The 26,032-nt window shown below is 30.9% G+C and overlaps 2 protein-coding genes and 1 long non-coding RNA gene across 3 annotated transcripts; 2 read left to right on the plus strand and 1 right to left on the minus strand.

Moving 5' to 3' along the window:
- Window positions 1–436: 436 nt before the first annotated feature.
- On the plus strand, window positions 437–2,409 carry LOC102660400 (uncharacterized). The gene is made up of 3 exons (XR_005892094.1): window positions 437–855; window positions 1,726–1,816; window positions 2,032–2,409. It is a non-coding gene; the product is annotated as an uncharacterized lncRNA (long non-coding RNA).
- A 4,520-nt stretch (window positions 2,410–6,929) lies between these two features.
- On the minus strand, window positions 6,930–9,194 carry LOC100792012 (polyphenol oxidase, chloroplastic). The gene has a single exon (XM_003526146.5). The coding sequence runs from the start codon at window positions 8,739–8,741 to the stop codon at window positions 6,951–6,953; it is 1,791 nt and encodes a 596-aa protein (XP_003526194.1). The 5' UTR covers window positions 8,742–9,194; the 3' UTR covers window positions 6,930–6,950.
- Window positions 9,195–13,879: 4,685 nt separating this feature from the next.
- LOC100527224 (uncharacterized) lies at window positions 13,880–14,953 on the plus strand. The gene is given in 2 exon segments (NM_001249698.1): window positions 13,880–14,032; window positions 14,650–14,953. Coding segments are annotated over 2 exon segments (330 nt in total). The 5' UTR covers window positions 13,880–13,894; the 3' UTR covers window positions 14,842–14,953.
- Window positions 14,954–26,032: the final 11,079 nt, after the last annotated feature.

Below are 26,032 nucleotides of genomic sequence, written 5' to 3' on the forward strand. Positions count from 1 at the left end.
TTTATAACATAATTATAATAATTGTTCATATAAAAAAATAGACAACTAATATAGTTTTTACTTTTTATATTTCTCTTTAATTTGTAATTTTTATTTTATATTAATGTATTATGTTATTTTTAATTTAACAATTATTTTTATTATTAAATTATTAGACGCCGTTAATAATAAATTTCTTTGTATAAAATAAATAATATTATTTCTTAAATTATAACTTAATATTAGTATCAAAATATGTTAAAAATTTCTATAAAATATTTAAATAAAATAATATTAAAAAATATATAACATACTAAATAAAATAATTTAAAGAATATATACGAAATATTAAATAAAACTAATAACAAGTAAAATTAAACATATTTATTTAATAATTAAATAAATAAAATTATTTATAATTTTTATAAAAAATTGAAAACAAAAGAAAATACAAGTAAATAAAAAATTCAAACACTAAAAACTTTAAACATAAAAAATAAAAAATACGACTTCAAGTTCATAAATTAGAAAACTAAATTTAGGACTTCAAAATAATAAGTTAAAAAAATATATAAGAATTTAAAGTTATAAAAAAAAATTAAACTCATAAATTTTTTATGATATTACGACTTTTAATACATATCTGGGACTTATCTTATTTTTTTATAATAATTTAAAATCAACCTAAATGAAAAAATTGAAAAAAATTTACACCCATTTCGTAGTCCCTGAGAAAATCGTATCTTTGCCTTTGGCGGCATGCGCCAGAAACATGCAATAGGCAATCTGATTCTGATTCGATGCAAAATTCCTTAAATCTCTTCTCTGAAAGAAAAAACACTCAATCGAAGCTCGTCTCTTATCTCATTCATCCAGGTTTCTTCTTCTCCTCCTCCTCTCTCTCTCTCTCTCTGATTCGCTCTTGTTTTTCTTCTCAATCTATCTGTTTTTTTTTTTCTTTTGAGAAACTTTTTGCAATTCGGAAAGTTCATCGGTTTTCGGACAATTATTTGACAATTTGTTTTTTGCTTCGCTGGACTTCGTATGCATGGCTCGCGTTTTTTTTTTTTTTTTGTGATTTTGAATTTCGAGTATGAAATTTGTTCCTTTTTTCGTTTTATGTTAATCTGAACTGTTAATTTTAGGGCACCAAAAATTGTTAATCTTTCAGGGCACAAATTGGCATTGCTTCCTCCTTCTCCAAAGAAATGGTGGTGTATTTTATTAGTTTTGTTGGTATCAAGTGAGACCAACTGTTTCTCAAGAATATTAACACCGAAGTAAACTATAGCAAATTCATGGACCTATCAAGCATGTACTCTGTATTGGTTTATTAAGATACCATTGAGTAAAGATGGTTTCTTGTTGATCTTTCTTGGGTGCTTGTAATGGTTCATTTTTCATATTGAAAAAATGTCAGTGCCCTTCATTTTCTTTTATTGACAAATATTAATTCTTTTATTGACAAATATTAATGGTTGGTCTATTAGTTTTTTATATCATTAGGAATTGAACTTGTGACTTTTTTTCCTTTTTCTTTTTTCTTTTTTAATCACCCTATCATCTTTATATCTCCTTCATTATTAGCCTGTGTTAGGTAAAGAGGAGCCTGACTTATATTTCCCCCCCCCCCCCCCCCCTTTTTAGAGGCTTGGAACACTACCATATCTTTGGCAATCTGTAAGGTTAGTCTGTACTCATGTAACAATTTAAGGTTTCTGAGACTTCTATTTCCATTGTTCACAGGTTTATCTTGTGCCATATTCAGGTGTTTGATCTGTTCGAAATGTTAAAGAAAGAGGAGATGCTTGCTGCTGTAAAGGATAGACAATCCTAGGTAATAAAATGCTTCGTGTGTAGAATACTTCATGAAGCAATTTTGTACCTAGTCAGCTGTGGGTTTATTGCTACTATTTTACATTGATATTATTATCCTGGAAATCTTATTACCTCATTACATTGGTGTGGTCATAGACACAGTAACTCTGGTAGATTGTCTAATTATTGGATGTTGCTTAGAAATAGAACCTCATTCAGACAAATGTAATGCAGGGCACATGCCTATTCACACATGACAGGTTTATGTACAGAAAATGCATCACAACACCACTAGTATCGTTGAAGGATGAGGTATTCTATATTTCAGATCCTGTATCACCAAAAGATCTAGATCACCCGGAAATGTCTGATTTTTGTTGTTAGATAAAGGGGTCTATGCCTATATATATATATTTCCTCCTCTCTAGAAAAACACACACAAGTATAGAAACAATTTGATTTCTTTCTCTCTAAATCTTTCTCTTCTTTTTCTTATTAAAACTTATTTTTGAGATGATCCTTTCGTTGTACACGATCGGAACCAACGAATTGTTGTATCTTGGAAGATGAGTGTAATTATATTTTCTTACTAGTGGAACGTTTTCTCTCTAAGGATAACGTTTGCGCGCGTCAACTTAGATTAATTAAAAATTTCTCCCTTAAATTATTTTCCTTTGTATTTATTATATGATATATTGCATTGTTGATTCATGTTATGTCAACTGAAGTTATTTTGCTATTGTTTTTGTTATTTAGTTTAAGATTTTGCATTTTTTTTCTCATTTATTTATTTTATTTTAATTTTATTTTTCTAACAGTTTTAGAGAGAAAATCTACTTTCTTTTTTAATAGTCTTTTCTTCACTAGCATTTTGTTTTATAAAAAATGTGTGTCATGATATGATTGAGTCCCTTTCAAGTAAGCATTAAAAATTAATGGATAAAAACACAATGCTCCATTAAAAATATTTTTATTATATTATTTCATTTCTTTAAATTTTAAATTAGTGGGAGATTGTTGACAAATATTTTCTTATAATTTGAAATTTAAAATTAAAATATATTTTCTTTATCAATTATGTTTTTTAAAGATAAGATGCTTTTAGAACTAGTTTCCGTGAAAAACTAAAATCATCCCACTACTTGCATTCCTATGTTAGGAAACTATCTTTTACTTGATCGAATTTCCTTGTGAACATTAGAAGTCTTTAAAATTAGGAAGTCCGTTGTTTGATTTTTAATTTCTATAGTTTAATGTTATTGTTATTACTGCAAGTATTTTGTTACTACACATTGGTGATTGATTGCCAATATATATATAGCTCCTTGCTTAAAAAAAAAAAAATAAACATGTAAAAATACAACACACAAAACAATAAAATGAACACTTGGGTGAAACTTTATATTTTGCATGTCATATTCTTGATATGATACCTTATAATTTTTTTGAAAAAATCCCTTATGAGTTATGGGAAAAAAAGAATCACATATGAAATATCTTAAATTGTAGGGGTGTCTTGCAAATGTTAGCATTCCTATTAATAAGAAAAGAAAAATTGGACCAAAACCAGCTGATTGTTTGTTGGATATTTTTTGTATAGTACTACTTATAGATTCTTGGTTGTTAATTTAGAAGTGTTTGAAATTTCTAATGATACTATAATGAAATCTAGAGATGTCGCTTTCTTTAAAAATGTTTTTCTTTGAAAAATAAATTGTCTAAATTTGTTTGTGATACTTCTTGTTCTAATTTATCATCTAGTAGTAATGTTAATAAGGACATTATGTTTGAACCTAGGAGGAGTAACAGATTTAAAAAAGTTAAGGATTTTGGTTCTAAATTTTGTTTTTTTCTACTTGAAGATGACCCTAAAACTGATGGTAAGACCATGAGGTCTATTGATTCACTTTTTTGGAAAAGAAGCTATTAATGATGAAATGAGTTCTCTTAAAACTAATAAAATTTGGGAGTTCTTACTAATGTTCCCCCTAGTTGTAAAAATATAGGTTGTAAGTGGGTTTTTCGAAAGAAATTAAGAATGGATGGATATATAGAAAAATTTAAGGCAACACTTGTTGTGATTGGTTATAAACAAATAGAAGGTGCAAATTTTTTTTTTTACATATTATCATGTTTCTAAAGTTACTACTATTAAAGTTTTAATTGCACTTGCTTGTATTTTTAATTTAGAAATTCATCAAATGGGTGTAAAAACTATCTTTTTAAATGGTGAATTAGAATAAGAAATTTATATGAGCCAATCTGAAGGCTTTGGAGAACCGGGTAAGGAAAGAAAAGTTTGCAAACTTGTTAAATCTTTATATGGTTTGAAACAAACTCCAAAACAATGACACAAAAAGTTTGATCAAGTTGTTTTTTCATATGATTTTCAAATTAATAATAGTGATAAATATGTGTGTGTGAAAAAATTTGATGATAGTGAATATATCATTGTATGTTTGTACGTGGATGACATATTGATATTTGATAGTAATATGCATTTCATAAATGATGTGAAGTTTTTTTTGTCTAGCAATTTTGATATGAAGGACCTTGGTCCTGTAGATGTGATTTTGGGTATTAAGCTTATAAAGAAAAATGATGACATGGTTTTAACCCAATCACACTATGTTGAAAAGTTATTGAAAAAGTTTAATTATTTTGATGTGAAACATGTTTCTACTCCTTATGACTCACTCATCAATGAAGTTAAAGAAAAATTTGAATAAAGGAATTTCTTCACATAAATATTATCAAATTATTGGTTTTCAGTTGCATTTGACAAACTTCTCTAAGTCTGACATTACGTATACAGTTGGTAGATTAGGAAACTATACTAATAATCTTGATCATTCTTATTGGATTACATTAGAAAGAGTTTTTAGATACTTAAAAGGAACCATTAATTATGATATTCATTATACATATTTTCCTGCAGTAATTTAGGGGTTTAGTGATGCAAATTGGATTTCTGATTCTGATGAAACAAAATCGACAAGTGGTTATATTTTTTCTTTAGCTGATGGTGTAGTATCATGGAAATCTGCTAAATAAACTAGTATTTCATGTTCAATCATGGAAGAAAAAATTCTTATTTTAGATACTACTACTAGTGAAGCTAAGTTTCTTAAAAATTTGTTATGTGATTTGCCATTGTTGAATAAGCCTCTACCTCCAATTCCAATGCATTGTGATAGTCAATTTGATATTAGTTACTAGCAAAAATTTTAATGAAAAAAGAATATACGTAACATTGAGACATAAGTCTATCAGAAATTTGATTTTTCATGGTGTCATTTCTCTTGACTTTGTTAAGTCAGAAAATAATATTAGCTTATAAAAGAACTGATGGGTCAACAAGTACTTGAGTCCTCGAGGGGAATGAGACTAGAGCCTAGTATTTAGTGACAACAATGGACACTCGTCTCCGTGTGATTGGTGATCCTATGAATAGAATTCAACGGGTAACAACAAAATTGCTTGTTGACCAAAGTACACTAAAATAAAATTTTATGGAATTGCTCAGTTTCTCATTCCTATGACTAGGTGTATTATAAATTAAGGCAATATTAAGGTTGATGTATTTATATATGTGTATTTTTTGGTAAAAAAAAAATCCCTGAATGAATTCGATGACAATTATTGTGGGGGTGAAGGTCACAGACCACTATTTGAGGATTCACCTAGTGAGTGTGGTGGTGGGGCCGCCACTGTGAGATATGAGCTAATCTCTAAGTGACACCCGCGAAATAAAATACATGCGCAAGATCGTGTAACGTGTTACCACTGATTAGAACCTAAATGAACGTTAATATTGTAGGAGTTGTGTACTGAAATTCAGTTAAAAAATGTGCAATTCAAGACAATTAAGTCATTACATTTTTCTCGGGTGAAAGTTTACAAACACTACGTATAAGACTCAAACCCGGAAAATTCCTTATACCGAAATACAATATCACATGCTCTTTCTTTTACGTTTCTATACAAATTATTTTAAATTTTAAATTATGTTGGGGAATGTTAGTAAATATTTGTTTTATAATTTAAAATTTATAAAAATATATTACTCATTAATTATGTTTTTATAAAATAAATTATTTGTTTTAGAATGTAAAATTAGATTTCATTCCTATCTTTTCTGCCAAGATTTTGCTTTAATGAGTCAATTTTATGTATTTGTTACGTTTGGTTTGATATCAATTTCTAACGGTCAGATTTTTGTTGTTGCATAAGGGGGTCTATGCCTATATATATCACTTTTCCCCTCTCTAGAAAAACACACAAGCAGATAAACAATTTGATTTCATTCTCTCTAAATTTTTTTCTTTATTTTCTTATAAAAACTTATTGTTGAGAGCAAGAGCATTTGTGTTTAAAAGGTTCGGGGATCCTTTCGTTGTATACCAACACGTTATAATATGAGAAAGGAGCACAATCAGATTTTCCTACAAGTGCAGTAAGAACGTTTTTTCTTTAAGAATAACGTTTGTACGCTTCAACCCAAACTAATTAAAAAAAAATTCTTAATTTTTTTCTTTTGTACTTATTATATAATATATTGCATTATTGATTCATGTTATGTTAACTGAAGTTATTTTACTATTGTTATTTTTGTTATTTAGTTTAAGACTTTGCATCCTCTTCTCATTTATTTTATTTTTATTTTCTAACCATTTTACACCAGACAAGAGAAGTTTGTTTGATTGGCATAATTTCCAAACCATAAGCATCATCACCCATGTACACTTTAATATTCATAACCTTTTGTCCTGAAAATGCAAGGGCATTAATATTCTCCAGATCTCTTTTTAACTCTAAATTTGGGTCCTTTCTTGCAAAACAGTCCATCTTGACGGTTCAAATTAAAGATCATGCAAAGGCTACAATATAGTAAGTGACAACGCATGAATCACAAGTTTCATCGAAATTAAGATACACAACATACCAACAGCACACAAGAAATTGCTTTCACTTCAATTTGCGACATTCTTATGATTCTCATGGAAAATACATAACAAAAACTACATTTTTCATATAAAAGCAAACACAAATCCAAGAAACTACATTATATATATATATATATATATATATATATATATATATATATATATATATTATTATGAGGTTAAACAGTCGAAGTATATAAATATTTTTTAATCTGCAACAAGATCTATCTTGATGCCTCCAATTTGGACACGCCCTTTCCCATACCTCGGAACCAACGTCACCACAACACTATCATCATCTTCTGCTTCCAATTCTTCCAACAAATCTGTCAGTCCCAGCCTCAAACAAGTGATAATCTTCTTATTTTTGTGCTTATGCGAATGAGGCACAGTCACAAAGCTTCCTGCATACTCCGAATCTTCTGGCTGAATCTGCTTATCATCTTCATCATTAATAAGCACATCAAATTTCACTGGTATGTTGCTGTCATACTCAACCCCTTCAATCACAAGAACCTCCTCTTCCTCTTCCTTCTCCTTCTTGCTCCTCGACTTTTTTGGCCTCTTCACCACTATGCTCACAACTGAATCCAACACCAATGGGAACTGAACATTCCTCGAAGTCTCAGCAGCACGTGCTACACCAGTATTAAAATGTGGTCCTAGTGCTACCTTTTGAACCCTCGACCTACGCGGTGAAGGCTTAGATTTTAACCATGGAATTTCAACATCTTGGTAAACATATCCTAGCTTTCTTGTGTCAAGACAATCCTTGACCTTCACACGCACAAGGTTCTTATTCTCATCGTAGAAGAGGAGCCCAGATTCCAACCAATCTGAGTCGGTGAAATCCCTTCTCTTCCCACCAAGTGTTTTCCATATAGACCACATCCTATCAACATTGGAATGGTGAGAATAGAAAATAGGATCTCTTGCAGCAGAATAGAAATCCCCCATGTTCTCAATGTTTGGTTGATTTATATCACCTGTCCATAGATGAACCGGACCATGTGGAACGCCCTCTACTGAGCCACCGCCAGGGTCAGGCGCATCCCCGGCACGATAAGGATTTCCAAGGAACAAAGTAGGAGTTTTTCCATTAGACACAAGTTGCCTATACATTATGGTGAGGTTGGTGGAGATTCTTCCATTGGAAATAGGATTGTCAAGATTGAAGTCAAAGTCCACAAGTGTTGGAGGTTGGTGATTCGCATTGCGAAGAGGGTCATAAAGAGGTGATTTGGGGTCTGCATAAATGGAAGGAAGTTGCATGCCCTTAGGAGCATCCCAGTTCCAAAATGGAAGGGCAAATGTTGGATCATTGATCAAGCTCCCCAAAATTCTCTCATAGAAATAGAGGAACCATCGGTGGTAGGGAAAGAAGAGCCAAGAGCTGTGCACTTGGAGCTCAAGGCCAGGGAACCCAACTTGGTCATATGAACCAGTGCAATAAGCGCAGTGCACGTTTGCTTGTTGCATGAAATTGCGTGGATCGTTAGCTGGGAGTTTTTTCATGAGGTCAATGGCTTTTTTGTATTTGGCTAGATAATTTTTGTCAACTAAATGTGCAGCTGGTCTTACACGCAAAGGTTTGTTAGAAGGAGGAAACTTGAAATCTATGATGGTGGATGAAAATGGGGGGCAACAATTTGTGGGTTCTGCACCTTCAGGTAGGTCTGGTGGACCACATGTGGTTAGGTCTGGAGGAGATATTGGCGCAGCAAATGCAAAAGGGTTGTTGTTAAGAGTAGCAGCACCACAAAGCCCTCCTAGGCCAAGTAGAATGTTCCTCCTTTGTTCTATATGAATATCTGGTTTTTCTCCTTTGTTTTGGTTTCCACTATTACATGTCACTCTAGGAGTGTGATGGTGTTTTGATTTTCTATATTTAGTGGATTGGGATTGTGAAAATGGATGCAGGGAAGAAGGGAGAGTGGTAGACTTGGAAGGAACATTATACGCTGCAGACACGAATGACTGAGGAGGGATACATGCCATTTTTTTTATCGTAAAAATTTAGACCTTTTTTACTCCTTTTATAAAGAACTCACGAAGAACTTTCTTTGAGTTTGCTCGTAGCAAATTTCTAACACGTGCAGAAACAGTTAAGTTCACAGTCACGGGATTCAAATTTGTAGATGATAGTAGTTGAATTTAAGATCAACGTGTGCAATTTAAACTCTAGTATTAATTTCTGTCTGATAAGTGATACCTACTTCATTGACATTTCCTTGGCACCCAATTAAAGTCAAAATATATACATATCCAAATCAGGAAGGTTTACACTAACGCTCAAGTATGTAATATCGTTGAAAACCCTCACATGATGACTTGAGAGAATAGTATGCATTCATGAATTTAACTGCACCCTCCTTAGAAGTTAAAAAGTCTTTTGCACCATTAATTGCATGTGCTGAATGTAATTTTCTGTTGATTAATTAGAATCACGATGTTTAAATTTTCTAAAATTTACTTTTATCTTGTAACTTCTTTTGAATATTTTTTTCTCTTTCTTTTTATTGCATCACATCTTATATCTATAATATTATTAATTAGAGGTGCTCATAACATTTTTCCTTGGTTCCTCAGATGGGAAAACAGTGAAACTCCAGATTTTTTTAATTAGGAAGCCTGCGGATCTGGGAATTTACACCTTTTGTTATGAAGCAGTCTGTTATTTATTATCTCTGTATAAATTCTGTCATAGTTGGTTCGGTTCTTTGCCCATCAGAATTCGAAGGCCACATCCACAAATTAATTTTGGATTGGAGCTACCTGTTATTTGTTTGGTATACTACGATAATTATACAGTTATACAACCAATAATGAGTTTGGCTGGTGGATTTTCATCATATCTATCTATCTATGTACAACCAAATAACATTTCCTTGTTCATTCACTACCGAGATATTTACTGAATATTGAATAATCTTTAATTTGATCTTCTCTGTTAGTTGTATTAATGAAATATTAATGTTAGGTCGTACCGTGTAAGTTGGTTCTCTGGTTGTGTGGTGCATCTGAAAGTTAGGATGAATAGTTGACTTGGTAAAATTGGTTGATGGTGTAATTGTTATCATTAACCCTCAAGAGTTGACTAGGTAATTGGTTGATGGTGTTATTGTTATCATTAACTCGAAGCTGTTACAATAAATTTTAATCTGTTTATGAATCCAACCAATGCTAACATAATACATACTCTTCAAATTTTATAATTTTCAAGAAAAAAATTATTAACACTTAATTATGTGTTATGTAAAGATTAACATAGACTAATGATAAAAAATACCTAATAATTTTGTGTCTATGATTTATTTTGTATAGTGGCATGGTTATGGGTCAGTGCTTCTTCTATAGGTATGGGACAGAAGTTAATTTATTGCCATGTCCGATTTCAGTTGCATGATGTCATTTTGCGCACTTTAGCACTATTTCCGAGGATGAGGAGCCAATTGTGTTGGATGGGTGGTTGCAGTTGATGTGGTTAGAACTAAAAAACTGATTAATATATGGTGAGATTGTGTTGATGTTTTGTTAATTAATTGTTATTATACTATGTTCTATATCTCTCTTTTGATTACTTGGTAGAGACAATGTTTGCACCAAAATCTCTTAGTATTCTATCAGGAGTTAAGGATAGAGATTGCAACATAAATTATGGAAATAAATGGGAGAAATTAAGCAAATAAAAGTGTTTTAAAGCGTGGGAAGAGAAAAAGGAAGAATGATTTAGATGCTAGATGTTAAATACTCGAATTAGATTTGCAGTAGAAGAACTTGACATACAAGCTACTACTTAATTTCTGGCTACCTTTTTTTTTCTTTACTTGATTTTTGGAATTATATATATATATATATATATATATATATATATATATATATATATATATATATATATATATATGAAATTAATTTACATCCTTGACCAATTATTACATTATTTTATAACTTATCAATTATACTACTCTTATAAAAAAAAGTATAATCTTTTTAGATTCTATTTTTGTTTTCGAACACTTAAATAAAGGCAACATAAAGTTACAAAAGTTTCTTAATTTTTTTTTACGAAATCTCACAAATTGATATAAACTAAAATAACTACTAATTTTATTTTTATGTCTTTACAAAGTTTTCAAAGTCTAAAGTCAAGTGAGCTTCAGTGCGGAGTCTGCGGACTTTATGTGTGCGATTTTATTATTGTACGTCCTTATTGGAAGTGTGTCCAAACTCCAAACATACACAACAAAATTGAAAAGCAAAGTTATGAATATAAGTTTTTGCATAAAACATGACTTTGACGTGATTTTGATAGATTAATAGAGTCGTACACGTGCTAATTAAGTGTGGGTTTGATAATAATTGATTTTGAGTTTAGAATTAGTTTTAAATAAATTTTTACATATTTAATTTTATGTTTATAAATATTTTAGAATTAGAATTAATTTTTAGTTTGATAAATTTTGAGAAATTTTTATGTTGGGTTAAAAAAATTATATTAAATTTTAATTTTAAATTGATTTTATGATAAAAACATTCAAATATAAATTATATTATTTTTAAGTTAATTTATTCAAAATTAAATTTGTCAACCAGCTAATCGAAACACACATTGAGTAATTGGTATCAATCTATAGAACCATGTGTCAAGATGATCCATTTCGATCATTTTTATTATTATTTCAAACTATTTGTGGTTTTGCAATACTAAACAAATTATTTATTACCTTTTTCCAGTTTTATCCTTTTTCTTTTTATTATGCTAATATCTTGTTTTTAAGAAATGAAATAATATTTCAGGAAAAGGGTAATTTAATTTGATATTATATTATTTTTCTAAGTTTTAAGGCAATACTATTTTTTCTTCTTCTATTTCTTATACAATAGTACAACACTCAAACGATAATTATTTTAAAATAGAGAAAGTAATGTTTTTTTATATTTAAAAAAGGGATAAAAACGCAACCAAGAATAAGTATTCGTATGACTTGGTCCACTTGGAGATGAATGTGCCTACTTGGCTATGGCTCACACTAGCTATAGCATTATTCATCAGATAATCGCTGGCCATGAACTATTTTGTGGTGATTGTTGACTGAGGCTTCTCACTTTGTTTGTTTCTGTTTACCTTGTAAGAACCTTAACTAAACTCGTGCCAAAAAAATTTTGTTAGTAAGAGTACCAAATTTCCATCATTCTATGAATAATCTAGGCACGCAATCTTATGTGGTCCAAAGCGTTACAAATGTACATTGTTTTAGAAAGATATTGGAAACTTTGCTAGAGTGGTTTTGACTTTTAAGTTTTAAGTTTATCAAATAGAACGGAAAAAAACATGCTAACAAAATTGACTAACATTTCACTCATCACTCGGTAAACATTACTTGATTCACAATACATATTAAATTTATGAAAAAAAAATTGAGTTCAATTTTCACACAATATATCCTCTGAGAAGAATAGTAATTTTAAGTATAATACCTTTGATTAAAGATTAGTTCCTTAAACAAAATAAATGATTCAAATTTATAAAAAAAAAATTTAAAAATTTAATAGTAAACTAAAAATCATAAGGTTTAAATATGTTAGTATTCTTTAAATATATCCGAATTTTATTTTTAATCTCATAATTTTTTTTATTTATACTTCCTAATATTTAAAAAGTTTCATTTTTTATCTCTATTATTAGGATTTCTCATATAACTAATAATATGACATTAACTTTTAAAAGATATGATTTGTGTTGGTTCATAACCGTCAAATATTCATTTTAAATCTTAAATTATAATTTTGGCGATTAAAAACTAATCTAAAATAGAAAGATTTTAAAGAAAAAGTTGTGCGTCAACGCTAACCCTTCTTCCACGTGGTGCACCAATTCATATTTTTAAATAGCTAACGGTCACACCAGTTAACGAAAAAATCATAATAACAAGGATAAAAAATAAAAAATTCAAATATCAAAAAATAAAAATAATTTTTTTATTAGAGATAAGAAATTATATATATATATAAACACTAACGTCAAATCTTAATTAAAGAACACTGACAAAAAATAAAAATACTCTAGCACCCAATTTTTTTGTCGGCAAACACACATTATAAAAGTTATCTTCGTTGCCATCACTAATTGACATCTTTTATCAAAAGAAAACAAAAAATGAAAAGCTGCAAATCCAAATTGAACTTGGATAACTATAACCATTCTTAACTTTTTTGTAACAGTCAAAATGCAATATCTTCTCTGAAAACTGAACAGAGATTGTGTGATTCTGAAAAATTGGCATCTCCAAAGTCTTTGCAATGAAGTGAATTTTCTTCCATATACATAGGCCAAAATGTTCAAAATCAAACTAACCATTATCAGAACTTGACAAAATTACTACAACAACATCACACCACCTTGGTAATCACACGTGACAAATCAACCGACAAGGCCACAGTTACTCAACACGTGTCCAGCATTATCTAGCTAGGATCAGCAAGAGATAATAAACTTATCTTCTTTGGACAAAATTCAAAGATAATGTTTTAAATATTTTCACAATGTTTTTCAATTAAAACTAATATTTTACTTTAATAATCAATTTTTATCTTTAATGTAAATTTTTACTATACATATTTTTTTTACCAGTCAAAATGAAAATTTAGTAAGAAACCTTTGTATTTATTATGCTTATTAGTAAGATAAAATTCTAATTCTGATTGAAAAGTAGCACATAAAATACTCTACAAATTGTATCTGAATTTTATCTATCATGATTTACATTTGGGCTGGCAAATGTTGTTTACTTCACACTAGTGGTCCATGATGTGCCAAGGATAACAGTGACAAACTTGATCCATATGTAGATGTAGTTAAAATGAGATGAAAAACTGGGCCCATGATTATCATATACTAAAATGGGCTAAATTCATAGAATATTTTGGTAGCCACAAAGGCAATCCATACGTGGCTGACCAATTAGCACTACTACTTTTTATGTGACTCTATATAATGCCTCCATCCAGTACCCTTTAATCTGCACTTTACAACCTTTTAAGCAACTCCTTTTGCTTTATTGATGTATTCTTCATTTTAAGCACCATCATCTTCCTATTTTGTTTTCCAATATTGCTGTTTGTTGTGGTAAATTTTTCTGTAGTTCATCATCATGCTAGAAGGCAAGGCTGTGATTGGTGAGACTGACATGCTTCAGACCATGCAGCAAGATGCTATGGATTTAGCATCCAAAGCACTCGATTTCTTTGATGTCACTGAAGCCATTAAGATTGCTCGATTTATAAAGAAGGTATTTTGATGGAAAAAAAAAGTTGCTAAATTTAATATACCTTATTAAATACTTTAATTACTATTTTAAATGTTCTTTTATAATTTTGACATGATAAGTTTGTTAGCAATAAATACTTTTTTTTTGTTTGAGTTTAATTTTAGAACTTAATGACTATGCCATGTTATCTCATCATAAATTATTATTTAAATTATTTTAAGATAATTGTTTTAAAAATCAACAAATTTACTATATATAATAAATTGTGATTGAATGATTGTGTTATCAATGCATAACTCATTTTTCTCTTAATTTTAATATATTGGCATCATAAAGTTTCTTACATAATCAATTAAAAATCAGTACTCTAAATATATTTGAAAATCAGTCCAGGCTAATTTATTTAAACTTATATGTGAAAAAAGTGATAATCAATTAAAAATCAGTCTAAACATATTTGTTTAAACTTCCAATCAATCAATACTATGGTAAAAGTGAGCACTTTTATCATACATGTGTTAATTCATGATTGAATAACTACACTTCTAATTAAATTTGTATTTTATTTTCTCGATCGACTAATTACCCTAGAACATCAGTTAACATTTTCTGTTGTCCTTTCTGTGTTGTTATTGCAGGAGTTTGATAGGATGCATGGACCTGGTTGGCAGTGTATTGTAGGCACTGATTTTGGTTCGTTTGTGACTCACTGTTGTGGCTGTTTCATCTATTTCTGCTTAGGCAACTTGGCAATTTTGCTATTCAGAGGCTCGGCTGCTCCAGAGGCACATGAAAATCGGTTCTCAGCACTAGATGCAGCCAAAGCATAATTTCATTGCCTAATTAATTTTCCCTCTCTTTTGACTTTTCTATATATATTTTTGTTCATTCCATGTAATGTAATGATAATGTAGAAAGAAATGGAAGGTTTTAGAGAAAAGCAAACTCACTGAGCTCTATAAATCATCTGCATAAACCAATTTCTTTAAATTTTAATTTTTTTAAAAAATAAGTATTTTTTTTAAATATTTTTTTAATAAACAGATAAGATTTGTTTCTTAAAACAAACAATTTTTTTTTTTAAAAATCAATTTAGACAAATACACTAAATAAAATAGTTACTTATTTTATTGAAATAAACAAATTTTTTAATAAAGAAGTTTAAATAAATTAGTCCGAACTAAAATTAAATATTACCATAATTTTTTATTAGACATATATATTATTATTTAATATCTCTATCGATCTATTCCATTTAAAGATTAAGAACATGCTTGTAAATTCGGTGCAAAATAATTTTAAGGCAAAAACAATTCTGCCAAAGAATCAAGATTTGTTTTTTCGATTCATTACATTTGCAATGAAATGCATATCGTAATAATTTCAACGGCAAATCAAACATGCACTAAATTATTTATTTTTATTTAAATAGATTGATTTGTTAAATCTAAAAAACTTTTTGAATTACTTAATTTTTTTTAACTAAATAGGTTTTAATAAAAATCTTTTACTTGATTTATTTACTAAAGAAGCCTAGTCTTACTTAGGTAGAAATAGGCTAGGTCATAATAGACTCTTATGGAGCAACTTACTTATTTTTATGCTTAGTCTAAACCCAATTCAAAGCAAAACCTTTTATTAAAATTAGGAGAAAAATGCATTTTCAGTGCAACATAACCGAAGTCCTTATACTACTGTATGGATAAATTTGTTTCTCAAATTTTAAAAAATATATAAATTTAGACAACTTCTAACCAATTTTTTTACGCCGCTAGATTCATCTGACGTACACAGTATACGGTGGACCAGCTGCACTAATTTTTTTTTCTTTTTCCTTTCCTCCTTCAATTTCAACTAGTAACCATCTTTGCAGTTCTCTGATCTGCCATCGATCATCGTTGCCGGAGGTGATTTCCGGTGGATGACGATAACACTCCCTTTCTTTCTCTTAGTATTTTCCCATTTTCTCTCGTTGTTCTGCACCAATGTTAGGGAATGATACGAAGAAGGAGAAAGAGGGGGTGCCAATGGCAAGGCCCAACAGAAAGAGCACAAGGCCAAAATACCTCAAAGACTACTTGTAATGGCTAGAGCTGATCTGGCAATCTTGTCCCCTGCTTGCTTGCCAATTTCATAGTGCAGAATCCATTCTATTATGAGCATATCCTACAAATTCCAAATTCTATTACTGTAATAAGCTATATATACAGCTTCCATGTAATAAGGCAAGGGGATATGAATGAAATTAGCAATTACCTTTCATTCTCTTCTCCTTATTTTCCTCTGGAGGCACTGGTTCCTCGAAAACCAGATTATCTTGATTCACTGCACCTAACATTTTTCCCTGGCCCATCAAAAACACCTTGTCCTCAAGGTGTTGGGGCTTCAAACAATGGCTTCCAACATCAATACCAGGATCTTAAGGTTTATTCCAGTGAGACTCCTCTGGGTCAACAACCGTCCATAATGCAAATACAGTTGGTTGGTGCTTGCATGCAACCATGGTAGGTCCATGGTATTCAATTCCTATCTCAAACAACGTCATGTTTCTCCCTTCGAGAGCTTTGTCATTAGGAGTTGTTGCACGGCTATACGAAGCAACAGTATCGAAGAGCTTGTTGCATGAAACAATGGCGCGAGTGTGGCGGAGATCGGGGAGGTAGGCAACAGGTATGGGACATGGAGTCAGCAAGGGTGCAGGGAATGGTTGCACGGTTGTAGGACATGGAGGCACAGTCGGCATGGGTGACGAAGTCGACATAGGTGGCGGGGTCAGCATGAGTCCCGAAGTCGACATGAATGGAGTCGATATGACAGCGGCTGGTATCGGTGCCTGCACAGGGACGGAAGATGAAAAATGTGGAGTGAGATTGTGAAGGCTCAGTCGCTGAAAAAGGTCATCAATGGTGGTGGTCAAGGTGTCAACGACAGCGGCAAGGTTGATTTGACTGAAGTTTGGCCAAGGCGGTCCATGCCAGTGGGAGAAAGTTCGAGGTAGTTTGGCGGGTGTTGTGAGTTGTAGTGGTTTAGTTTGGAATGGCAGCCATGGAAGGCAGCTATGGGCTCTCAACGAGAGCACCAAATGTTAGGTGCGGTGAGTCAAGATAATATAGTTTTTGAGGAACCAGTGCATCCAGAGGGAAATAAGGAGAAAAGAAAGAAAGGTAATTGCTAATTTCATTCATATCCCTTTGCCTTATTACATGGAAGCTATATATATAGCTTATTACAGTAACAAAATTTGGAATTTGCAGGATATGCTCATAATAAAATGGATTCTGCACTATGGAATTGGCAGGCAAGCAGGGGACAAGATTGTCAGGTCAGCTCTAGCCGTTACAAGTAGTCTTTGAGGTATTCTGGCCTTGTGCTCTTTCTGTTGGACCTTGCCATTGGCACCCCTTCTTTCTCCTTCTTCATATCATTCCCTAACAACTACCATCGGAGGAACCCCTTGCTGATATCAACAACCTCAACGCCTCTGATGTAGCTTTCACCACCACCCTGACAGAGCATCCCGCGGTGCCACCACTGCCATCATTCTCGCAGTGTCTTTGGCATCAAGTTCGCCGCCCCATCGGAGACACCACCAACCGTCGGAACCCATTGTTGTTGCAAGCTAATATTACAGATCTATAAAGGATTTTAAGAATGCAATTACAGAACAAAATAAATATGGCAAAATAAGGTTTTCCTCGTGGTGGGGTCATCGACGTTGGAGAACTACCGGCACTGGAGCACCAGATCTGCACCAAATAGTGGCACGGTCGGAAATCACCATCGGTAGTGGCATGCAGCAGAAAGTGGTTGTGGAGGGAATTAGGGTGTAGTATAAGATTGTGAAGCTCAAATAAATCCAATTGTTCATAAAAATGGTACATGATAGATCACTTGTAAAACTTGCCCACTAGCCATTGTATATTTCATAAGTTAAAATCTTTTGGTTTAATTATCCATTTAATTTTTATGATTTTTAAATTTATTTCTTTTAATCTTTATAATTAATAAATAATCATTAAATTTTAAGAACTAAAAAATTTATTTATTAAACTTAAAAACTAAAAAAATTATTTATTAATTATAAAAATTAAAATAAATAAGTTTAGAAATTATAAAAAATAAATGAACCGTTAAATCAAACCCATTTATATTCAAACAGCTTGTGTTTGAAAGTGTGGTAGGGTGTATATTGAGTTGTGTGCCGTTTTAACTAACAATTGGGTTGTGAAATTAATTGGTATCACGGTATAAATAATTAAAAAAAACTTTTATAATATAATTAGAAAAAAGCTAGTGTTAAATTAAGAATGACACGCAATATAAGAAAAATTATTCAAAAAGGTGAGGCAATTTTCTTTTTCTTGATTTAAATATGGTTCAAATGAAGTTCCCTCCCACGGCAAAAGGAAGAATAAGAATAAGATGGCTTCTAAGTTAGTGGGTTGGCTTGAATAGCGCAGTTTAAGCTTGTATTTGGGCTATATGAAGCGCTCGTTTTTTTTTACCCATCTAAACTTTTTCTTTCCATAAAATTTCTAAATTACACCACTTTACAGGTTAAATTCCAAAATGCATGAGTTTTAAGTTTCATTGAAAAGTCGGGATTTATCACCACGACTTTTGAACGATGATTTTTTTAATTTAAATTTTATTTTTAAATTTGTTTTAATTTAAATTATTAAAAATATTTTAAATATTATATTATATAAAAATTATTTTTAATTGATTTTAAAAATAATTTCTTATTAAAATAATTTTTATTTGTTTAAGAAAATAATGTTATTAAGGATAATTATTTTTCTTATATTATTTAATTTATACAAGACTTAGTTGATAATAGACTTTGTTTGATAATATTTAATTTATATAAGACTTTTGAAGAAATTAAAATTCTCAAATAATAATTGAAAATAATAAAATGAATTTGAAACAAAATAAAACAAAAATAACGCAATGTAATGACAATAGCAATTTCAACATGAAAATTATAAAAGTAATCTTAGTTTGAAAAATGTTAGTGCAAGGGACATGTCTTCTTCCAATAGTTGGATTATTGGTTTGTTAAAAATAGCTAAAAATTTTTTTGGACAATTAATTTTCATTGGTTATCAAATCTGTTATTTGATGCTCAATTAATTTTTTTGAATATTTTGTATGGCTTGGCTGTCGAAAGAATCATTGTCTAACCAGTTGTGATTCGTAAATTTCATAAGGGAAAACTCCTATAAGTGTAACTTGCTTGATGATATCCTTGAGTTTTTCGATTGTACATCTCGAAGGAATTTAAAATCTTATTGGGTTTATTCTAGTGGAGGAATAACCCAAAAAATCGCCTTGTCGTGGTATCTTTCACTTGCTGTTGTAATACAACATTGCATCATGAGTACGAGTGACGGTGGATCAAGGTAGGTTGAGTATACAATTGGATGTTCTGATGATGGTACATAATAATTCTATAGGACCAACACATGAGTATGGCTCATTGCACATTAACATTGTGCAAACATCATCATCATTTTTCAATTGCAGAGAATGAAAAAAAAAATTATTGACCTGCATCTATGGATGGTTGTTGATAGTAGATTTCATCCACAAATTGGTCATTGGTTAGCCGAAGGGTGTTGTGAATTCTACTGTTCAGTGTCTCAAAAGAACAATTTTCAGGAACTTGTGTTGGTATTGGAGTAGGACATTGAAAATAAATACCAGTTTGGTTGTGAATGATTGATCCATTTGGGAAAATGAATGTTAATCTTGAGTTAGAAATGACCTGAGTGTTTGTTTCTCCTAAGAATACCATAGTATTGACAGTGAATATGGTTTGTGAAGGTATGTTGTGCGGAAGTGTGTGACTATATTGAGGGTGTTTTGTGTTATTTATAGTTGTTTGAAGCTTCACCCCGTTGATTTTTATTAACACATGTCATTATTGTAATTTTGCTTTTATCGATATAGTGCATAGTATTGTGAATTTTCGACTGTGATTTTACCCTATTGCTTGGTGCACCAGACCATCTATTATCACTTTGAGAATTGAATGTAAATTGTGAGTTGTCAAATCAATGTCAATTTTGTTGGTAAAACATTTATTATTTTTTCAGAGACTTGGGTAAATTGTAAAGTGTTGTCGATTTCGATTATGATATTACTCGACTACTTGGTGCACCAGACCACCCATTATCACTTTGAGAATTGAATGTAAATTTTGAGTTGTCAAATCAATGTCAATTTTGTTGGTGAAACATCTATTGTTTTTTTAGAGACTTGGGTAAATTAGAAAGTGTTGTCAATTTCGATTATAATTTTACCATACTACTTGGTGCACCAGATCGCCCATTATCACTTTAAGACTTGAATTTAAATTATGAGTTGTCAAATCAATGTTAGTTTTGTTGGTGAAACATTTATTATTTTTTAAGAGACTTGGGTAAATTGCAAAGTGCTGTTAATTTCGATTGTGATTTTATCCTGTTATCTGGTGCACCAAACGTCCATTATTATTACTTTCATACTTAAATTTAAATTGTGAGTTGACAATTCAATGTCAATTTTGTTGATGAAGCATGTATTATTTTTTCCAGAGATGTGTGTATATTGTAAAGTGTTAATTTTGAATTTGATTTTACTCTGCTATGTTATGCTTCAAATGTCCATTAATATTATTTTCGGACTTGAATTTAAATTGTGAGTTTTGAATTCAATGTTAGTTTTTTTGTACATAATAAATAATTGATTAATTTACACAGACTTATAAAAATCAAGTGTCTGCGTTTTAGTGAGTTGTCATTTTTTTTACCAAATTGTCAACATAAGCTGAAACAAATGATTTATTTCATTAGCTAAATTAAGTACCACAAATAATAAACATGAAACGAAATAGGCAATGTAAACTCACAATGACTTAATGTTAAAACACTGAACACCGACATGGCACACCATTGGATAACCTCAAAGCGGAAACAACACACGTATCATCCCCAGATTACCAATTTTGTTTGAATATTGGTTTGTGAGAAGGAGACATGTTGTATCCTTCCAGCCCAAAAGAGCAGTCACTATCACTACTATGGTATTTGACCCAACAACTCTTGTATTCATATAACAGGTCACCAACATTGGAGGTTAAGTCATGTTGGTTGTTTGGTGGGTTATCGTTGTCACAAATTGTCGCAAATAACTCTACGAATGATAGTGTTTGTTTGTTGTAAAAAATGTTGAACATTTGTCGAACGTCAACATCATCTCCTAGAATAAAAGATGTGTACATATATGGTTGTCTTGACTCAAATATGGGACATCGAAAGTGGAGTTCTTCAATATGTTGGTGTGGTTCAATGTTTATTTTTTGGTGAACAAGTTCAAGCAATTGCGTAAGGGTTATGAACTTGTTGACCATGAAGCTTTTTGTGTTGTTACTGATGAAGGTGGTGCCCTCATTAGTGTTGCAGATTTCTCCATTGTAGTAAACACAAACATATGCAGTTAGGTGACACATTGTTGTAGGGGTTGAGGTGAATATTTAAAAGTTCTACGAATGTCTTCAGCTGATATTGGTATCTATATAATTTTTCGATTATAAATAGGTGTTCACGATTTAGTCACATACACAGGTAAATGGCGTGTGAGAAACATTTTTTTTACTCTTAATTTGAAGTCTTTTTTGATGAAATCGTTACACAATATATATATTTTTGGATTCTTTGACGTGAAGACTATGAAATAAACTTCCCACAGAAGTTTTTAATGTATTTGACATAAATTTAAAAAAACTGCATAAGATGAACACTTAAACATTGTTTTAAGGGTGATAAACATATCTTTTTTTTTACTCTTAATTTGAGGTCTTTTTCGATGAAATTGTTACATGATATTTTTTTTTATTCTTTGATGCAAGGACTATGAAATAAACTTCCCATGGAAGTTTTTTATGTATTGGATATAAATTTAAAAAATTGCATAAAATGACTACTTAAATATTGTTTTAAGGGTGGGAAACATTTTTTTATTTTCTATTCTTAATTTGAGGTTTTTTTATGAAACTGTTACACGATAATTTTTTTTGGATTCTTTGATGTGAGGACTATGAAATAAACTTCCCATGGAATTTTTTTTATGTATTGGACATAAATTTTAAAAAATTGTATAAGATGACCACTTAAACATTATTTTAAGAGTGAAAAATATACCTTTTTTATTTTTAATTTGAGGTCTTTTTTGATGAAACTGCTATGCAATATATTTTTTTTTGAATTTTTTGACGTGAGGTATATGAAATAAAGTTCCCAAGGAAAATTTTAATGTATTGGACATAAATTTAAAAATTTTCATAAGATGGCCACTTAAATATTATTTTAAGGGTAATAAACATGTATTTTTTTACTCTTAATTTGAGATCTTTTTTGATGAAACTATTACATGATATATTTTTTTGGATTCTTTTGACGTGAGGGCTATGAAATAAAGTTCTCACAGAAGTTTTTAATGTATTGAACATAAATTTAAAAAATTGCATGAGATGCCCACTTAAACATTGTTTTAAGGGTAGAAAACATATTTTTTTATTTTATTTTTTACTCTTAGTTTGAGGTCTTTTTTTGATGAAACCATAACATGGGTAGTTAAATATAGTTGATCCCATTATCACAACATTTTATACTTCAATCACCAAGACGATGACCAGTCCCATAGGGCGGTGGACGACGATTACATTGCGGGTTTCTTCTTTCTTGTATGATTGGTTCTCCTTCATGATGACGATATTGTTGTTCTGTGTTAGTTTATTTAGTGTGGGTTGCTACAACTAAAAACCTTTTTCCTTACTCTCCAAACGAATATGGTGCATCGAACTATTGTAAAGAAGCTAAATATGATGTTGCAGAATTTGGTGTATTCAAATCAACACCAAATTAATTGGTCATCCATTCATGGCTAGGTGCGCTAACTAACTCACCAGTCTGACCAAAGTTTGATGAACTGGTGAAGGAGTACAATACATTGACTGAGGATGTGGAATTTTGAAATGTGTTTGTTCAACACTTGTATGTTGTTATTGACCTTATTCCTCAACCACAACCACAATCTCCACAACCACAATTACTGTCTCCACAGTCGTCGTGTCCACAATTACAACTATTGTCTCCACACCACAACAATGACCGTACAACAACCTGGACCTCAACGATCCAGTGTCTTCATACAATAACCTTGAAACGCAAGATGCCTTTGACATTTATACTTCATACACATAACTATTATCCCAAAATGATTCTTTTTCTGATACCAAACAAACATTCTTTGACTAACAAAACCATCATTCATCATAATATTTTACGTCACCCTCACAACAACCACAAACACAAACATCAAACCAAAATTAACATCCCATCACTAGTGAAGATCCCATTATACGATTTCATGAGGAAAACATGGATGATTTTAGTGAGGATGAGACAGTTCTTTGATCACATCAATGACCAAAGCGATGACCAAAGTGATGACGAGGGTGTTGGCGAACCAACGTCACCTTTGTCACCTTTGTTGCAATATCACCAACCTAGGTGTCCAGTGGAGTTGAACCTTGACCACCTACCACACTACATTGATCGATACCATTTCATTTAGCAATAAGATAATGTATAACCACTAACCGGTGCACTCGAGGTTGGCATGATATTTGATGAAAAAAGCACAATGTATTCGAATAGTCAGAGAATACAACATCAGAAAATCATTTTTATTACAGAAAAATATATCCTAACCAGAGAAGGCCAAACTTCGTGTGTAAATCACATGAAAATGGTTGTACATGGAGCTTAGGCACATCCAATTCAAAGAGACATAAGAAATGGATTATCAAGAGTATCAATGTCATCACACTTGTCTCGCGCCAATGCTCACACAAGATCATCGACAACTCGACAAACACGTCAGAGCACAGATCATCCAACCAATTGTCAAAATAAACCCAACCGTTTCCATCAAGACGTTGATTGCAGAGATCAAAATATTCATGAATTATACTCCATCCTATAAAAAGACATTGTTAGCAAAGCAAAGAGGGTCAGAGATTATTCATGAAAATTGGGAAGAATCATATACCAAACCATCAAAACTTTTGGGAGCTTTGCAATCTTGTGTTCTCGGGACTGTGTGATTGTTGCTCAAACAGAATCCGTGTTTGAGGGGAGAGAAATCGTACCTGAAAAAATGCTTAAATGTGTGTTTTGGTCATTTGATCTATGCATATTGCAAATCCATAATACAAGTAGATGGTACATATCTTTACTGGAAGTATACTGTCACATTATTGATAATTATTTATTACTCCTCAAATTAACATTTTTCTCATCTCAAATCGACACCCCTCGATTATAAGTGCGTACAACAACCCAACTAACTTATGATGGGTTTAGGACACATCTCATTTCTTTTGCCTGTGCCACATAGCACAAAGTTTCCTTCGCGATAACTTATACTGTAAACATTTGAAGAAATCACTCATGCTGGCTGGTGAGAATCTATTTTATTTCTTCTTTAAACTTTACTTTGAATCAAATTTAATAACATAATAGATTGATTGAATATTTATAGGATACACATACACACGGAGAAGATGCACTAGCGGCATCTTGGGGATATTCATGTGAATAAGCCAAGTGTGTAGCTGAATGACTTACCCACAAAATATTGGGTACAATGCTTCTTCAATAAAGGAAAACATTGGGGACATATGACTACAAATTTGTTTGAGTCAGTTAATTCCATGTCCAAAAACATAAGATATTTACCAGGGGTCATTGTTGGTTGAAGAGACTTACTAGCAAAACTTTTTGCTATTAGAGGCTGATAAACCCAGACAATGATCAACTCCGACTCACAGTATTCGGAAGTCGTCTCCTAGGCAATGAAGAACGATCAACAAGAATCAAATACGCACATTATTAACGAATTTGATAGACACAACCAACTATTAATTGTAACAGATACCCAAGCCCCACTTCAAACACCTAGACCAGGAAGGGGTCATGTTACAATTCCAAAATTGTGATTGTGGTGAATATCAGGCTAACACTTACCGTGTTCTAACGTCTAGGATAACTCCTTTGGTTTACTGCCACACGAATGTGGTGGCAAGAATATGATTATGAAAGAGATGAGGGGGGGTCCTGATCCAAGAAGAAGAAGGAGTGCAAAAGGTAGTCCGATTTTAACTTGCATTCCTATCGAGAGGGAAGAAGAAGAAAATGAACAAAAAAGTAGTACAAAATGTGGAATTGGCCAACAACAAGGCCATAACAGAAATTGTTCCAGTATACTTCATGCTTCTCTTAGACAAATGTTATTGTTAGGTATTTTATTTATAATGTAATGTAATATTCTTCTATAAGTAAATTGTTAAACAAAAAGTATTATCATTTTTTTAAAAAAATTTAATGACATAAACAAATAAATTATATTTAGTAAAATAATAATATTATAAATTTTAATTTTTTTATTAATTAAAAAATAATATTAAAAAAATTCAGATTTAAAAAAAAAATTAAAATGCTAACCCAAAAGAGTCTTATATAAATTAAATATTATCACACAAAGTCTATTATCAACTAAGTCTTGTATAAATTAAATAATATAAAAAAATTATATTTAGTAACATAATTTTTTTTACCAAATAAAAATTATTTTAATAAAAAATCATTTTTTAGATCAATTTAAAACATTTTTTTATATAATATAATATTTAAAATATTTTTAATAATTTAAATTAAAATATAAATTTAAAAATAAAAATAAAATTTAAATTAAGAAAAAACCACCATTCAAAAGTCAGGATGACAAATCTGACATTTCTCAATGAAACTTAAAACTCATGTATTTTAAAATATAATCTGTAAAGTTACCATATAATTTAGGAATTTCATGAAGAAAAAAAGTCTAAATCGATGAAAAAAAGACCCTACTAGCAATCTATTTCAATTCACGAGAGAAAATTGCACACAAATAAGTTCTCAAAAAGGCAAGATC

This window comes from Glycine max, chromosome 6 (assembly GCF_000004515.6).
Source record: "Glycine max cultivar Williams 82 chromosome 6, Glycine_max_v4.0, whole genome shotgun sequence".
NCBI classification, from domain to species: Eukaryota; Viridiplantae; Streptophyta; class Magnoliopsida; order Fabales; family Fabaceae; genus Glycine; species Glycine max.

Coding starts and splice junctions, on each gene's coding strand:
- LOC100792012 (XM_003526146.5), bottom strand. CDS start 8,741: ATGGCATGTATCCCTCCTCAGTCATTCGTGTCTGCAGCGTATAATGTT.